The sequence below is a fragment of the Pagrus major genome, chromosome 12 (assembly GCF_040436345.1).
Source record: "Pagrus major chromosome 12, Pma_NU_1.0".
Lineage (NCBI taxonomy): Eukaryota > Metazoa > Chordata > Actinopteri > Spariformes > Sparidae > Pagrus > Pagrus major.
Window position 1 is genome coordinate 25892993 of NC_133226.1, and position 18316 is coordinate 25911308.

The 18316-nt window shown below is 44.0% G+C and overlaps 1 protein-coding gene across 1 annotated transcript in view; it reads right to left on the minus strand.

Moving 5' to 3' along the window:
• The window catches only part of rasgrf2a (Ras protein-specific guanine nucleotide-releasing factor 2a), a 30097-nt gene continuing 11781 nt past the window's right edge, over nt 1-18316 (minus strand). Inside the window, exons 2-28 of the mRNA XM_073477837.1 lie at nt 15091-15197; nt 13953-14100; nt 13555-13644; nt 12654-12907; nt 12477-12556; nt 11725-11918; nt 11504-11613; nt 11306-11424; nt 11056-11219; nt 9799-9865; nt 9578-9714; nt 9396-9478; nt 9060-9308; nt 8785-8877; nt 7858-8366; nt 6106-6231; nt 5940-6029; nt 5696-5802; nt 3846-3958; nt 3622-3682; nt 3209-3312; nt 2997-3081; nt 2041-2238; nt 1866-1945; nt 1663-1780; nt 1161-1229; nt 1-1082 (exon numbers count right to left, since the gene is read on the minus strand). Of these exons, the coding sequence (XP_073333938.1) occupies nt 987-1082; nt 1161-1229; nt 1663-1780; nt 1866-1945; nt 2041-2238; nt 2997-3081; nt 3209-3312; nt 3622-3682; nt 3846-3958; nt 5696-5802; nt 5940-6029; nt 6106-6231; nt 7858-8366; nt 8785-8877; nt 9060-9308; nt 9396-9478; nt 9578-9714; nt 9799-9865; nt 11056-11219; nt 11306-11424; nt 11504-11613; nt 11725-11918; nt 12477-12556; nt 12654-12907; nt 13555-13644; nt 13953-14100; nt 15091-15197 (3651 nt within the window). The 3' untranslated portion in view covers nt 1-986. The remainder of the gene's footprint in view (nt 1083-1160; nt 1230-1662; nt 1781-1865; nt 1946-2040; nt 2239-2996; nt 3082-3208; nt 3313-3621; nt 3683-3845; nt 3959-5695; nt 5803-5939; nt 6030-6105; nt 6232-7857; nt 8367-8784; nt 8878-9059; nt 9309-9395; nt 9479-9577; nt 9715-9798; nt 9866-11055; nt 11220-11305; nt 11425-11503; nt 11614-11724; nt 11919-12476; nt 12557-12653; nt 12908-13554; nt 13645-13952; nt 14101-15090; nt 15198-18316) is intronic.

The window sequence follows — 18316 nt, forward strand, 5'->3', positions numbered from 1 at the left end:
TTATGTTTTGTTAAAAAAATAGAAAAAGTTAGACAACATAGACAACAGATATATCTGTGATGAGCCATCGAGTGTATCTTAACTCTCTGTTCTGTAAATAGTCTCTAATTATACAAATAAACACAAATGACGGTCAAACGACGCAAATAACCCGAAGTGAAAGTTTGCGGTGGGTGTGTAATGTGGAAAGTGTTGCTCGTAGTAACAACGCCAGAGAACTGTCATCCAGTTTAGCATCTTTGAGCTCATTGTTTTGGTTTTACAGCCCAAAATGTATTGTTTTGGTTGAGTCTCGCGGCTCTCATCAACCTTGAGTCCAGCAGCAGCGGAGAGCTAAAGAGCAAGAGCTTTCCCTCAGGTGGTGGAGACCAAAAACAGAGCTAAAAGAGAGAGAATACTGGACTTACAGTTGCTTCGTGTTTTCTGGATCTAACCTGGATCTTGTGTTTGCAGCTTGTCCACAGACAACAAAAGAAAAATGATACATATTCCCAAAATAATTTAGAAACTACCACACAGTAAACCTGTGGCTCATTTTTTTTTTAACCTCCTGGGACCCAAAGCAGGTTAATACGGGCATGATCGTACAAATAATGTAAAACGTATCTGGAAATGTTCACGTGAAAGACTACGAGGCAGATCCATTGGTATTTACAGTGTGATAGCAGCAACAGGTTACTTTCTAGCGCCATGTTCAGTAGCTAACATGGTTGTTTCTACAGTCATAACTGTTCGATCTTATGGCAGAGTTGTGTTGGTTATACAGTTCGTTCTGTTTACTTAATACACACATCAGATGTTCATTCAAAGGCACGTTGTCTCCTGAGTTTCCTAAGCACAAATACTGGCGGTGTTTTATGAAACAACCCCTGCTTTTTATTAAGAAAAGAATCTCAAGTTGTGTTAGTTCATGACTGGTACTGTAAGACGGTAAATATGTAAAATCATGTGTGTGAATATATGTTTGAGTGTCAGTTATACAGTAATCAGCCAGGAGGTACTCGAGGTTCGATCTTCAGCGAGAGCTCGTAGAGGGTGTCTTCATCCATCACCAGTGTCTTATCCAGGAGGAACTGAGTCACCTGGAGGAGAGAGAAGATTTTACGATCACGTCTTAGTGCAGAAATGATGTAACGTTAAAGGTATTTAATCAGACTTACCTTGGGTTGGTGCTCTATCCTGTAAGGTGCTTGCTGGAACTGACGAATCTCCCGGATGATGTGAGAAATCTGAGACAGCAGAGATCAGAGTCAATGGAGAACTTCGGTAATAGCGGTCAACTTTTATTGACCCCATTCCCAGGTGGCAAACCTAACGCTATTACGTAAGGTTGGCTGGAGATCAAGTAAACTTCAAAATGTAATAAAGAGTAGGACAGAGACGCTAACGTTAGCGACAGAGCTGCTAACAAACACACAGTGAGGATGCGAGCCATTTCTTTAACGTAAATCCACAAACTAACGTCACACGAGTTAATAATGTGGTCTTTGACCTTCGAAGCAATGCTAGCATGTTGTAAGCTAGTTAGCCTGACGAGCTAACAATTGCGGCTTTAAGTTGAATGGTTTCACACCCTCTCTGCTGTGGTTTTGGTTTTGGAAAAGGCTTTTGTTCCTTTAAAAGGGATAACAGAGGAACTGGAGCAAGGACAGAGTTTCTTACCATCCTCATCTTGGAGAAGTTAACGAGGCCCTCCTCCGTGAAGTTGGGTGTTCCCTCCTCGATGAAAGCCAGGTCGGTGAGGTACATGCCCAGGTACGGGACACATGGAGGGTTACAGCTACAGACACAGATGCACAGTGCAGAAATCAGACGGGTTTTAAAGACTGAAATAAATCACTGTATTTTTCTCTGCAGCTTTTTACTTTTTCAGCGTCTCTCTGAGATTCTTGAACCTCCCCTCTGATGACACCGTCTTCTGCAGCCGGTCCATGAGCGCCTTCGTCTAAAGAAAAACACAAACAAGGATCATCAGGAGGGTTTTGTGCAGAGAAGATGTTGTATTTCATTAACAGCCGTTTAAACGAATGGATTTCCAACCTGCTTGCAGACTTTGGCCCAGGTCTTCTTCAGCCTGTAGATGGCGCTGCGGTTGAGAGCGGAGGTGATCTCCAGCACGCCGTTGTAGTTGTTGAGGCAGCGACAGATATCGGCCACCGCCAGCCACTTTTCTATGGAGCTGGCCCTGGAGCCCACGTCAGTGTGGGTCATGATCTGAGACGCCACCAGGTTGCTCATCTGAGGCGACACAGCAACACTCGGTTACCAGTTTATTAGGTACACATAGTAAAAACTCAGGCAGTCTGATGACGTTCAGAGGTAAATATAACTATTTTCATGTTGCACAGGGAGGTGTAGCATAAACAATAACCTCTCCTAAAAAAGGTTGATAAAAAAAATTGAGACACTTCTTAGTAATGCCCGATAATCCCTCCAAAATGGCCGTGCAGTTAAATCAACCTCTCTGAAACGTCATGACGTTAGGATTTAATGTAGGGCTGCAACTAAAGATTATTTTCATCATTGATTAATCTCTTTAATCTTATTATTGGATTAATGATTTTGTCTATATAATAAAGTTAAAATGTTCAAAGGTCCAAAATCAAAAGGAATTAAACTGATGTACAGACTCTGTAGGATGAAAAATGCAGTATCAAAGCCAAAGATACTCAATTTCTTATTAATTATGACAAACATAAACATCAAATTTTGACATTTTTGCTTAAAATAACATCAAATAATTCAGAATTGACCGCAGAAGCTGCTGACTGAATTTTCTGATGTTCGACTGATCGATTAATCGCTTCACGTCTAATTTAACGCAGGACTTTTGCACCAAAAAGCCAGATGTTAGAGGGCGTTGGTGGGTTTTTTGTCCAGTGTGAAAGGGGCGAACTGAACTTCATTAACTGTAGTTGATAACCCCGGTTTAATATATCATCAGACTGCCCGACCCCACACTGAGGCACAAGGTAACCTGGAGCGTCTGCTCTTACATCGTTGAAGTGCTGGCTGGTCTTCATGATGTACGGAGTCCTCTCTGTCTTGTCCACCTTCATCCAGCCCTGACCGAGGAACTCCCTGCAGGATCACACAGGGCGGTCAGACAAACAGTTTGGTCTTCAGGCGATTTACTAAAAAAAAAACTCTCCAGACCTTCTTGTGTTTGTGGGAGTGCGAGGTGAAGCTTTTAGAATGAAGTACTCACTCGTAGGGAATGCTCCTGAACACGATGTGATCCAGCAGCGTGATCTGTTCTGCCAGCTCCATGGCCGACAGAGACTCGAAACACTCGGCCTTCGGACTCTCTGCCTGGAGAAAAAACACACACACACACACAAACTGTTTTATAGTGAAGAGTTTTCATGAAGCTGCTTCAAAAGATCTACGTTACCAGACCGACACTAAGATCAACCGGGAGTCCACCTACGCTACGACTACTGAGAGAGTTCGCTACAGCAGCTACTGTTTCCGTTAAGGGACGTCGTCATGATAACATGATTCTTACCACGATGAAGTGAAGGAGGGGGCAGCTCTTCTGCAGATAGATTAATTCAAACAGCTGTTTAAAAATCTGTGTTAAAACCCCGTCTGTTGATGATCACAGGTGTGAATACTGACCATCTGTAAAATGTCCTCGATCCTCAGCTGAGCGTCGTCTTGTTCTTCTTGAGAAAGGGCACTGCAGACAATGAGACAATGAACAACAGATGTATAAAAACTATACATATACATGAAAATTCACTGGGACAATTAATCTTGTTTCAATGTTGAGGATCCTAAAGTGTCTAATATTATTTCCGTTAATAAACAGACTGAGGGATGGATGACGTCGTTGTGTTCACCTTAATATGTTAGAAGTTGCTTTCCTCTCCTGTGGCAGCAGGTCCGGATCTCGTAGAACTTCTTCCAGGAGTCCGATCACCCCCATCTTCAGCTCGCCGTTCATGTCGAAGTCCTGACGGATCAACACATTCATACACGTTTACAGCTACAGACCATCGAGTCCATGAAAACATTATTCAAAGACATTTTGCTCGATTTCACATAAACAATGACTGTAATTTTAAAATATCTGCTCTATAAATGACATTACAAGTGTGAAGAGTCTTTTTAAATTGTTTACATCTAAGCTTTGCTCTCATCGTGTCCGTGACTGCAGTGCTCATGAAAACGACGCCCCCTACAGGACATTTACATCAGGTGGTCTGATTCAGTTTTCCCTGTAAGACTACTACTTTTAATTCCTAACGCTCATGCAACAGATAAAAAACACAAAGTTACTCAGACCAAACTGCCATAAAAACACTATATATTAATATTATTATCAACTGTCACTGGGTTACATTGTTCAGCCGACATCAGTTCTGATAATAACGACAAATATTCATTAATTTTCAGGATTTTAACCCTTTAAATACCAGTTTGTTTACACGACGCCACTGTTTTATTAAATGAAAAAAACCACAAAAAACTGTTATTTTCCATATACTTTATATATCGTATTTTTATGGTAGTTTTTGACATTTTTTTGTACTAAATGTGTCTTTTATCAGTTGCATGAGGGTTCAGTTTTACTATTAATATGACTATTAATTATAAAAATGACACAAACTCATTCAGGATCGCAGGATGTAAGCCTGCTAACATGAGATGCAGGATTTTATGCTGTAATGACAGTGGCAGCTGCCCGTCTGTAACATACACAGCATATTATAGACTTATTACATGAGCTGAGGTTGAAATTTAAAAGAAAAAAAATAATACCTTTCCCAAAATGTATGTAATATGTATTAATACAGCCAAAATGATCCAAAAATGAAAGTTAAAAGCACAAACTGTATCGACAGTTGCACGAGGGTTAAACAAAAACAGAAATAAATAAATATAACTGTGATAAAAGGGACATTTTTACAGAGACGTCATGAGTCTGGATCCAGACTTGTTTGTAGAAATGTAAAGTGAACTTAAGACTTTACAGGTGAAAACATTGTGTTTAGTGCACAGTGACGTCTTCTTTCAGACAAGAGGAAAGAAAATGCCCAAAACACATTTAGGTGTTAATTTATTGCAGATTTCTCTTCTGGACATTTATGCAAAAAAATCTGAAATCCTGTCCTACAAAAATAATTCTCTTAATGTAAGTAGACGTTTTATTTCTTTGCTGTTACAAATCTATCAGCTGTTGATGTCAGTGTCTCTCATATTTACCTACGTGGACCCAGAACTGTGTTTATCAATCGGACCGAAATAATGAAAGGTTCATTTTTTCCCCGGCTGCAGCATCCAGGTACAAAAATAGCATCTTATATAATGTGAAATGAAAGTGATCGTCCTTTTCGCGTCCCTGAGGAGGAAGCTGACCTTTCTGCTTCCTGGTGGGAGAAAACGACATGCAGAGCAAAGAGCACCTCCATCAGCGAGACGAGTGTGACACACACACACACACACACACACACACACACGCACGCACGCACGCACGCACGCGCGCGCACACACACACACACACAGGAGGAGGAGGAGGAGGCGGCGGCAACGGAAGCAGACACAACAACAGACTCCTGCAGGTGGGCTCTCAGCGTCCTGTCGAGGGTTCAGGTCGTCTGTAAACTTTCTGGATGCGTGTAAAGACGTGTTGGGAAGTCGTCCTGCTGATGAAGTCTGAAGGACTCACAGAGGTTTGTCGTGTCCTCACCTGGGAGTGCTTGGAGACCCAGTGTCGCAGCACATTCAGGACTCTGTTGGTCGCAGCTCTCCGGATGATGAACTCTTTGTCGCAGGTTTTCTCAGAATTACTAAACCCTGGGAGATAAAAAAAAGAAAAGAAATGAGGGAACGTCTGAGGTCATTCTCGTCGTTTATCCACCTGTAAAAAGCCATTTGCACAGCTCCCCTCCCCTCTGTTGTGTCTTTTGACCTTCGTGGCTTGCCGTGCTCACCCTGGGAGCTGCTGTGTCCGGCGGCGGCGGTGGCGATCGCAAACGCCGACGCCGGCGACATCGTGCAGCGAGAGTTCTCTCCCGATGTGACTGAGAGGAAGCAGAGGCATTAATAAAAACATATCTTTATAAGGAAGCTGTTAGTGTGTGTGCTGTGTGTTCGTACCTCCCGTCTGCCTGTAGCGGAGATGCCTCGGCGTTGAAGGTGAGCGGCAGGGAGACAGGTCGCCCGGCTCGCTGCTGGCCGGTGCTTCAGGGATGAACTTGTCCAGAGAGACCGACTCCAGGACAGCTGTGAGGGGTCGCAATGAGACGTGGCGTCAGCAGCAAGACAGCGGGCCTCATACCAGAACATTTTGTATCTTATCTGAAACTTTGTTTACTTTTTTTAGCAACAAAAATGTCCTCACTGTTTCAAAGTCACAGTTTTTAGTCTAAGAGGCTGAAATTTGGCGTGGAGGTCCAGTATGTGTTAGTTTTTCTTCATGCCATTGAACACTGGTCTTAAGTGAAGCCAGTGCAGAAGTGCCCTACATCTGCCAGCAGGGGGCGACCCCACTGGTTTAAAGCATAAGTCTGATTTTATGTAATCTTATGTTACGCGTTACAAACCGTATCCGCATTCCTGGTTCTGTGGACTAAAATAAAAAGGCAGAGAAGAAGAGATGTTTGTCTTGTCGTGTCATTATAGAAGGTACAGGTCTGTTGTGTTTCATATAACTGAGCCTACAATTCAAAATATGTATTCCTGTCTCATAATATATCAGACTGTGATCCTCTGTCTGCCTGCTCATCCCCGAGTCCAAGGCTGTTCATTTATTTAAAAAGATCTCGGCTATTTAACTGTTTTATAAAGGTTATTTGGGCATTTTGTTGAAAGTATTGTAAAAAGTAATATATTAGTATGTATGCAAACAGTAATATTGTAACGTAATATATTACTTTAAAATGAAGGTAACTAGTAATATGTAATATATTGCATTTTGAAAGTAACTTGCAACTAATGATTATTTTCATTATCGATTAAAATGTCAAGAAATTGTGGAAAAGAGTCAAAAGTGACGTCTTCAAATCGCTTCTTTTGTCCAAAACCCAAAGACTTTTCAGACTTATTGCTTGAAAAATGATCAATTAATTCTGCTAATAGTTCTTGATTAATTTTCAGCTTTCAAATAAGACATCAATGTGATGAACGGTGTGAAAATATTGATTAGTGCAGCTTTAAGTTTGAGTATTTTTCATATAAACACACACGACAGCTGAAACATGACGCTCAGTAAAACATACATAAATACAAAACATGTTTCTGTTTCAGATGTGATGTAAACACCAACAGTCTGAGCCTTCATGTTACAGCCTGTTGTTCATGTGACTCTTCGGCCTTCGGGGTCACGAGCTGCTGTGTTCGGGTGTTAGTGGAGGGCTCTCACTTTCACCCATTCAATGTGCCATTTTCCTCTCAGGAGGCACTCGGCTGCCGTGTGAGAGCTCCATTTATCTCTTCATTTTCCTTTCTCTCCTCTCCAGTTTGTTGTCAGAGATTTTTTCCTGACCTCGTGCTCCGCCGCTGTTTTTATGGCGAACAGGCTGTCAGCTGGAGCCAGATGGTGATCTAAGAGCACGATTATTCCTCCGTTGGGTAACGGTGACCCATTTCTGTGTCTCGTCCCCTCGTCTGTTTGGGCTGGCGAGAAACTATCAGTGATGTGTGGCATTCAAGGGCGATATCAGTAATAAATAACTCGTGTTCATGTGTGTAGATTAAAGAGAGACCTGGGCTGCATTTACCTGCTGTTTAAACCACCATTTCATAACGGTGTGTGTGAGCGGACTATGCAGCGTGGGCCCACACGTGTGCTGATGATCATACAGGACTGACACAGTGTGAATCATATGCTTTTGTGCTCCAGCTACATACCCCTGCGGATGCTGCGCCTCAGCTTCCCGCAGAAGGCGTCGAGGCGAGGCAGCTCTCCGCTGACATCCTCCCCTGCAGCTGGGCTCAGCTCAGGGGAGCTGGGACCGCGGCTCAGGTCCAGAGGGGCCTTGGTGCAGATGGGGGGCGGCGAGGACATCCCAGAGGCCTGGGGGAGGCTGGGGGAGCGCGTGGCGGTGGGCGGAGGGGAGGAGAAGCCGGAGGGGGGCCTGGTTGAGCCGGGAGGAGGCGAGGAGATGGAGGGGCTGTGGCTGGAGGTGGGGGAGTTGGCCGCGGAGGAGGAGGGGGTGGCGGACAGGTCCAAAGCTCCCACCTTCCCGCTGACCGGGGAGCTGAGGGAGAGCTTGCGGCTGTGGACGGGGGAGGAGGTGCGAGGGGGGATGGAGAGAGGAGGAGGAGAGGAGAACTTGCGGCAGAGCCTCGGGGATTTGTTGTTCAGGGGGTCGGTCGCCCACGAGCCCTGGTTGGTGGCGAAGAAGAGCTCCAGAGACCTGAGAGAGAGCAGAGAGGAGAGGATCTGCAAATCTGACACATGTAGGGTACTGAACATCTAAAGTCGGGTCAGAGATCGAGACCCTGAACTGTTTCCCTACGATATTATTTTGGGAAAATGAAATGACTTTTTGTGTGTATGAACACTGGTTGTCAACTATCCTGATAACAGATTCGTTGGTCTGAGTAGTCTTTGTCAAATATCTCAGATTCCAGCTTCTTAACTGTGAATATTTTCTGGTTTCTTTCCTCCTCTGTGACAGTGAACTGAATATCTTGTGTTGACACTTGAGGACGTCATCTGGGGCTTTTGGAAACACTAATCGACATTTTCATAGATCCAAACAACTAATTGATTAATCGGGAAAATAATCAACAATTAAAATAATGGTTGGTTTCAGCTCTGCTGGTATTTACTTGGTCTGGTCCAGTGCGAGCTGTGTGATCTTCAGACTGTAGTCAGGACAGAGGGACATGATGGACAGACGGTCACATGAATGTTGCTCGATCCTGGACAGTGAGAGGAAGAGGAGGAGGAAGGGGCGTGGCGGGGTGATGGATGAAGAGAGAACAACAGAAAATGTGGAAATGGAGAGATGGAGTGAACGTAGGCAGCCATGCGTGAGAGGGAACGAGGACGATGAGGATGGAGGAACGTGTGGAGGAACCACGTTGAGGTAGCGTCACGGTACCTGACGGGGATGGAGGTGAACGGCTTCTTGTAGATGTCAGCCAGCTTGTCGATGACGACGGCGGCGGTGGTGAAGATCCGGTACGTGTGGAGGAAGGTGTTGAGGAAGTCGATGGAGAGGAACCGCAGGTCGGTCAGGCGCTCCAGCAGCCGCTCCACGCTGGCATAGCGGATCTGCGGGACCTTGCAGGAGTTGAGCGTCTTGCTGAAGCAGATGTCGACGTCGTCTTTGTGCAGCCGGGCGTCAGACCTTCAGAGGAGACATCAGCTCAGGTTGTTACCGAGTTACGATGCGTATAATTCAGATTTTAATCCATGTAATTTTCTCTTTTCTTACTTGATCATGTGCGGCACAGAAACCTTGGAGTTCTCCTCGAACACGCTGGTCATCAGGCCGTTACACCGGATGTTATCGATGCACTGAAGCAGAGAGCAGAGGAGCATCATCAAACATCTAGAATCGGAAAACTGCTTCACTCGACTCGCTCAGGTCAGTTCAGTCTGCACGGTCGGACTCACCTGGCTGATGTCGCTCGTCCACGCTGCCTTTTCTTGGCGAGACGGAGCCAACAGGACGACGGAGAAGGACTGACCGTCGGGAGGCTCCACCACGATTTTAAACTCCAGATGGTTGAAGCCTTGACCTGCTGCGTTGTCTGCAAGAGCAAAACACACAGTGCACGCCTCAGTGAACAGCAAAGACATACAGGTTGGATATAGTCCGACATAAAGATACTCACAGTCCTCATCACTGGCATCCAGCTCTTCAATCAGAGTGCACTCTATCAGAGACAGCGTTCCTCCTTGCTGTTAGAGAGTCGGATGAAGGAAGTACAAAGTTAATTACATACCGCCATTGTTTGTGTGTAAACAGTAAACACATTTCTGTATGTGACCCTGACGCTGCATCCACATGGATTCAGACAGACAACAGATGGGAAACCGGATTTCATTTGAGTGGACGAGAGCAGGACGGGGAAATTACGTGAACCAGTAAACAAGTGGTGATGAGAGTCGAAACTGCCCTTCACAGTTAAATTATTCTGACTTTTTGACGCCCTGTGCAACATTTCATTCCATTATTTGTAAGAAGTGTTGTCAAATATCGATAAATACTGACACTGATTATTTAACACAGTTTCAATACTCATTTCTTGCAGTATTGATGCTTCAGTACTTTTACTTCAGTACGGTAGTTGAGCAAGAATCACCACCAACATCTTCATCTGCTTTTGGAGTTTTTGATTCTTCTTTATACAGCTTATATTGTTCAAACTGCTTTATTTACTTATATTTTTAACTTTTGCTGATAACTTGTTGGCTTGTCCTCTTCCAGGTCACCACGCCGTCGTCCTGCTCAGTCGTCCTCCTGGATCCACACGCTTCACATATATTTTATATTGTTTACTTGTATCAGATATTCTGTCAATGAAATTTGTGAACTGTGATCCTGAGGTTTCTCAATATGGTCAATAGTTTTTCCTCACTTGAATCGAGGATGCCGTTCACTGTACAGATTGTAAAGCCCACTGAGGCAATGTGATTTATTTTGGGCTATATAAATAAAATTGATTTGATTCGACTTCACTGTTTTAACTTATGCCCTCTCTCTCTTTTGCTCTCCTCTTTGCTGCTGTAATAACACAAGTGTCCCAGCTGTGGGACTAATAAAGGATTATCTTATCTTATTACAGGCTCAAGGACTTTGGGATTTGACTACAGACTGTTGTAGCTGCAGTATTTGGTGAGTTTGAACAAGGAGTTTATTGTAGTTTTCCTTTCATATCAGCCACATTATAATATTTTAGGGACTGCGTGTCCTGTCCAGAAGTTCTCCAGATAACAGGACTGACACCCAGCCCGGTACTGAGATATCAGCCAGCTGACTCCTGCGACTGTGTTATTTGTAAATGGTCTGTCCTTTCATAGATGTTCTGGCATGGACTTCAAATGTTAAACAACTGTGTAACTTGTGTCTGTGCTCGGGTGAGGCTGACCTTGAGCAGGTGAAGCTTTCCTCCAGATGTTCGCGTACAGATGAGGAAGTGTTTGGTGAACAGGAAACACTGGCGCTCTCCTTCCTTCCTCAGTGACAGCGAGCCCAGGCGGACCTTACTGAGCATGCCCCGCTCGCTGCTGGACGGCAGCTGGATGAGAGAGCCTGGACGTGGAGTCAGAGTGAGGAAGTGAGTGAAAAGTGACGGAGTCAAAGAGACAAGAGAGGCCGACGACCAAGAGGAGGCTCACCTTGTCTGACGAAGGTCTGACTGGTGTCTAACAGGATGTCGCAGCCCTCCACGATCATCCGCTCGATGGCCAGATTCTTCCTGATGTTCTCGGTGTCGCTCACTTCATCGTGCATCATCCTGACAACGCGACCAATCAATCGTTAGCATCGTTATCACCGTCTGTCAACACACATCTCTGAAACGTGCTCGCACTCACTTCGACAGCTCCTCCAGTTTGGATTTGGCGAATTCGAGACTCTTTCGCTCCACATGTTCGTGAGGTGTATGTGCCAGCAGCTCATGAAGGGTGATGATGTATCGAGGAATCTAAAACACCAAAAGACACCGGTGACACGGATTATAAACAAAGCAGGTGACAAAGCTGCTTTTTGTTCGTCAGTGGATGTTTGAATGTGAACGTGGAGGTGTGAACAGCACCTGGAACATGGGGTAGGTGAGGAACGTCTCCAGCATGCGGCCCTCGCAGGCAGCGTTGGACTCGTACTGTTTGAGCAGCTTGTCGAAGTCTCTGTTCTGTTTGCAGTTGGCCAGAACCTGCAGACTGTACTGATGGTTCCTCACAAACTCCTGATAGATGTTCAGCATGGGCAGCAGGATGTCGAACAGGTCGGCTGGGTGGCAAAGAGGAAACGCATAAACTACGTTTGAGTTAACAGACAACAGCAAAGAAATGGTCCAACATTTTCCAGAACATGAAATATGTTATTAACCGATTTCTCTCCCTCCAGACAGCTTCTTTCAGTTCATGACAGAAGAAGAAGAAGAAAAAGAAGAAGAAGAAGAAGAAGAAGAGAGTAGTAGAAGAAGAAGAAGAAGAAGAAGAAGAAGAAGAGAGTAGTAGAAGAAGAAGAAGAAGAAGAAGAAGCAGAAGAAGAAGAAGAAGAAGAAGAGAGTAGTAGAAGAAGAAGAAGAAGAAGAAGAAGAGAGTAGTAGAAGAAGAAGATAAAGGTTCTGACATGTGTGACATGTGGGATATGCCGACATTATTCAGGCTTTAGAAGTAAAAACCTGTGAACATAGTTGATGTGGTCTATGGTGAGCTACGGATGTCTTTCTAAAGCCCTTCTACAAAGACTGTGCAGTAACGTAATGCCGTGCAAACTATAATAAATCATCACAAACATGCAAACTGTTTATGCAGACTGGACTGTGGTCTCTGCAGTACTCACCCAGAACGAGCGTGGGCCAGTTAGCGATCCGAGCTTTAAGACCCTGATGGAAGATCTCGTGGAGAAACATGATGGTCTCACTGGAGAAACACAGAACTGGTCTCAGAACGCTGTGAACGAGTTTCCTGCTGTAACGTTAAACTACAAAGATCACTTAAAAAAACAAGATGGCCGCACCTGTTGAGGAATATGGTGCTGACGTCATCGTGGCTGATGGGAGGTTTCTTGGAGCTGGCGGCCATGCGGAGCGGCCGGAGGAAACAGTTCACCAGGATGGAGAGCTGGTGGACGTACTCCGTCTCCGCCTCCACCATGTTGAAGACGATCTGGTTCCTTTTCCTCATGCTCTCAGCGTGAGGGGAACAGATGTAGTCCTGGACGATGATCTTCCACTTCCTCCGGCAGAGCCAGCCACGCATGAAGCTCTGCACCTGCACAGAGGAAACACATTCGGTGTCTCTCTTTGTTTCACATCGTTGTGTGAAACAGAGCTGGGAATCACCCGATTCAACTCGATCTGATTCAGATTCAGATTCAGAGGTAGCTATGGTGGCCTTGAGGGTCAAAACACAACAGCAAGTGTTGTGTTTTCTAAATGTTGTGTTATTTATGTAACAAGTATTGAAAATAAAAGTATTGTCATGGTTTTTCCCTTGTAAGAGTAAAAACAAACATTGAGAAAAATGATTACTTTATTATTTATTTACTTATAAGTCTTGGATGAAACAGTTCAACAACCTCTGTGGCCATTCGAGTATTGATTTCTGAGTTCACGAGGTGCACCTGAATGCACCGTGAAGTCCTTCTGTGCGTGCAGCAGAGGACAGAAGCAGCGTGTCCGTAAATGACACCAAAACACAGTCGAGACTCTCAGCGTAGTTTTAATCACATGACTGTTTCGGTACAAATGTTAATCCGTTGGGGAGGTGGTGGACAGCCTTCACAGATTTACTCGCATTTGGTGCTTTGAGGGTGACAAACCTCCACAAAGAAAAGCAAAATTTATGAATATCAGATCGATTTGAATTGGAAAATCGATGTTTCAAACCCCGCCCCTCGTGTGAAACCAACGTTTTACCTTCTTGATCTTTTTAATGTCTGGGTCTTCCTCCTCCTGGTTGCTCTGGCTCGGCTGCATCCTCTCCTTGGTTTTGTTCAACACTACAATCTGGCACAACAACAGTGTCCATGTGAACAAACTGGCACAGAGGTTAAAATATTCATGGAGCCACTTTGGAGGCTCAAAACAAAACAGACATCTCGTGTCGTGACGAGGAAGTTAATGCTCCTGCAGTCACTGGAGCCCCTGCTGAGCGTTCATTTAAAGACACACATGGTGAGCTCTGAACTCCAGTGTTTCCCCATCAGGTCTGCTGCATCTGCACGCTTTGATCCGCTCCATCTGAGCATGTGCGCGACAGTGTGTGTGGATTTATGTATGCATGCACACGCAGATGCGGATGCACTCATGCATACCTCGGCTTTGAGCCTCTCGATCTCAGTGTCCTGGTCCTCCAGCTGAGTGCGGAGCTGATTGGCCGCGACCTTCTCGGTCTCCATGATCTGGACCAGGTGGATGTACTTCTGCATCAGGATCTCACGCTCGATGATGATGTCAGAGTAACTAAAAGGGAGGACGGGGACAGAGTTTGAGGACGAGGAGAGAGCTTCGTCTGATAATTCATGTTCGACACAATAAACAACCTGACAGAAACTTGTCATGATGTCAGAAGAAACAAAAGTGTTTTGATTGTATTTTCTGCTGAACGTTGGGATGAAAACAGGAGCGACAGAAACAGAGAGGCAGAGAGGAGAGGAAGAGAGGTGGAGTGGCGAGATCAAGTCTGTGATGTAACCGGCGTAGCAATACAGCACCAGTGTGACCTAAATGTGAACCGCTGCGAGCAAAACACGTCCACACACACACACACACACACACACACACACACACACACTCTCAGATGTTAAACAAATATGGAATAACACGTGGTCGTTATGCCGAATGTGCATCAGCACAAAAAGAAAGCAGGAAAGTAGAAAAACAGTTTGAGTCTCGAGCGAGTTATTAAAGAGGAGGAGCAGGTGATGCACGATAAAGATTTTTGCAGCCGATACCGATTACCGATAATAATTTCACATTTTTGTATTTAAAAATAAGCTCCTAACCTGTAAAAGGCTCAGATGTAGCGGGCAAAGACGGATGATTTATTGTTCATATTATTCAGTTCAGAACTGAAGAAGCTTCTTGGATGAGAGGTGAAACATCTTAGAGAAACTGAAACACGTCCAGTTGTCTACAGCACGATACAGCAGTTAGCTTTACCTGAGTATTTCCATTCGTCAGTGTTGATAGGGTAATACATGTGAGGTGTGACCAATCAGATATCGTTGAGGGCGGGACAGAGTGCTGACTACAGACTGAGAACTGATGCTGCATCACAGCCAATGTAGAGCATTCTTATAATTATTTTAATTTATTGCCAATCAGACGCAAAAAAAACAGATACCGTTGATCAGAGAAATGCTGAATACTGTCCCCAGTAAACAGTCTATCCTTAAAGAGTACCTCAACATCGTACTTCAGTGCAGTACTTGAGTAAAAGTCTGTTCTCACCTGGCCTGCTGGATGAACTCCACCCACTCGTTGCAGTCCGACTCCTCCTCCGTCCGCAGCTCCAGAGGTTTCTGTCCATCGTGGCCAAAAATGACCAGGAAGTAGTGCTGCAAAATATAATCAACAGTTAGTGATGATGACAAGTTAAGACAAGACAGAACTTTATTGATCCTCGGGCAACTTTTTAAGCTACCCAGTTAAGGATGTTAATGATTAATCATTTATCAATTAGAATCTAACCGACTGAAAATGTATAAACTGACAATCAGAGATGGGCACAAATACATCAGAAAGTATCTCGTTACAAATCACTAAATACTTCCATATCAAATATATCAAAATACCGGCATGAGAAACTTTATTTAATTAACACATATGTAGTCTGTGATTTACAAAAATGCAAAGAGACCTCAGATACAAGCTGATGTCATTACATTTTTGTCATTTAGTCGCCTCAGTGAGGGTTGGATTTTGTTCTCGGCTATTAAATTCAAATTATTTTGTGTCATTTTGTTCATTATTCAAATAATTAGTTGTTTATTTTATCTGTGCTTTTAACTCCTGATGCAAACCTCCAACATATCTCATATATTATTAAAGATTAATAGGTAATCGATTGTTGAGGCAGCCAACTATCGCTTAAAATTTGCATCCCTATCCCCAGTAGTTCATCAAGTAATAACAAAGGTGAGTTTTGGCACAGAGGAAGAAGAAGATACATCAGGCTGTTACTTCAAGTATTCACAAAAAGGGTTTAAATGAGGCTGGGAGCAGCTGATTGATCGCCTCTGTCGTGTCCACACTCTCTCTAAACTTTCAATCCATCGTTTTAATTTCAACATCAGAGGCTGAAACATCTCCATCACCAACATCATCACCACACAAAATCAATACCACGAGCTCACAGCAGCACATCTGTAACACGTGAACATTAACTTCAGACCAACACGGTGTTAATAACACAAAGAGTGGAGCCTCAGAACTGCACGTTAATGTCGACATCTGTGTTTTAGTGCGGCTGGATCGATGCTTCCTGCTGGCAACATTAATGCCCATCGCATTAAACTGCACCACTCTGCCTACTTTATGTTGTTTCGGTAACTTGATCCTTGTAGATTTGTTTGAGATCAAGACGCTCAGAACAACAAACAACAGCTCTCATATCTCTGATTATTAAGCCCGTCGATGTCTGTCTGAACTTTAAGCAGTGTTACCATCCAATAATAACACATTTTACCTGCCAGGAGTTTATTAATCAGCCATTAATCTTCATTATTAATGAATCTACAAATTATTTTCATGATTAATCGACAGACTGAACGTACTACTACGTACTAAGTGGATTTATGGACGTTTTTCCTCACTGACCATCTGAGATAGTCACATCCTCAGGAAGTGTGGGTCACATTTAATCTAAAAATCTGTGTTTCATGTCTTTGTGTTAAGGCTTACAGAGTTATGAGTATGATTTTTAACTCTTTTGAATCTTTTTCCCCCCTTAAACTCTCTTTTGTCTTCCTCTTTTGACTGTTGAATGTCCAGAAAACATCCTGTAGTTTCCCGAAAAATGCTGCCCTACAGGTCAAACTACGGAGGATCTCTCCCCACATCCTCCTGCTACAATATTAATCCCATCTGAATCGGTCTTCAGTCCGATTTTCAAGGCTAAGTCGAGAGGATAGCTTGCTCAAAAAACACAAAGAAAGAATAAAAAATAAACTCTGTCTTTGGCTGATATCATCACAAATGTGTGTTTGATTCATGACAATCCCTATCCGTCAACGTCCTGCTGACTGTCACTGACGGGGAGCTGGTAGCACTCCTGCAGCTCCGCGAAAAGGGTCATGTCTTCTATGAAAGCCGAGACGCCGCTGGGTGATAACCTACATGGTCACCCTGTCTTCGTAGCACCACGTCCTGCCAGTCTGTCACAACGCATTACCAACGACGGGCCGTCATGTCACAGCACGTCGGATCACCTCCAGCATCGCCGCACCAATATCAGTGATCTAATTAAGTGATTTACATGAGCGGCTCGGACATGTCTGTGCTAAGTTAAAGGGATAATGCGGAGAAAAGACGGCGCCTAAGAACAAACGTGAAGTAACGACAGGAGCGACAGTATTTTGACAGTTCAGGGCAGTTTTTCATTTATTCATGGTCCGCTTAAAATAGATAAAAATCAAGATTTCTAAATGACACGTCTGCTAGAGGAGGAAAGATTTCAGTACAGAGTTCAAAAGAGTTTTATATTGGAGTTACATATCACAGTTTGCTGCAGTCAAACTGAAATGCTCCACAAGGAACTTTTAACTGGTTATGAAACAGTCTCGATTTAATACTGACACCTCTTTATGTCTGGTAAGTTCAGAAAATGACGTCTGTTTTGTGGATTAGGTGTGTGTTGTAGTCCCATGTGAGATAAGGCAGATTTTTGGCATGACGCGGAGAAAAGGGCTGGGTGATACGGCCCGAAAATAATATTGTGATATTTTTAGGCTATATTACGATACACGATATGCATCTTGATTTTGAATTCTCCTCTAGAGCACTTCATAAATGTGAGGACTGGGCGACAAAACCAAAATCATAATATTTTCGACCAAATACCTCGATATTGATATTGCGAGGATATTTTAGGAATGACTGTTGGTACTTGGGTAAAGGTAAGTATTACAACAAGTAGATCAGTCAGGTAAGTGCAGAAAATGACACTTATGTCATATCATCATATAATGATATCCAAAAAAATAAGACCATACACAGTCTCATATACAATATTGATATGTATCGCCCAGCCCTGCAGTGTCTCTGGGCTCGTAGGCAGAGCAAACAGGCCCGGAGCAGACGAAGCGGCGGGCAGAGCCGGCCTGTCCGCTCTACCTGAGACACTCCTGCAGCGAAGAGTGGCACCTGAGGACGAGCGACACCGAGAGGAGCAGCAGACGACCCGGACAGACGCTGAAGGGGTCGTTGCGTGGCTTGTGGACCATCGTATCACAGACCTGCGCACCACGGATGATAAAGAGTTTTTCATATCATGCACAATAATGTGATGTTTGTACACTTGAACAAAACATTTCCCGGCTGTGACTGATTAACTTTCATGTTCTTGTTTCCTGCTGACTCAACAGGGACTTCGTTCGGTCGTCTTAATCATCCTGTATCTCCTGTTCGCTGCCACTCGGACGTTATAAAAGATTCAGAAACTACATATGTGGACATG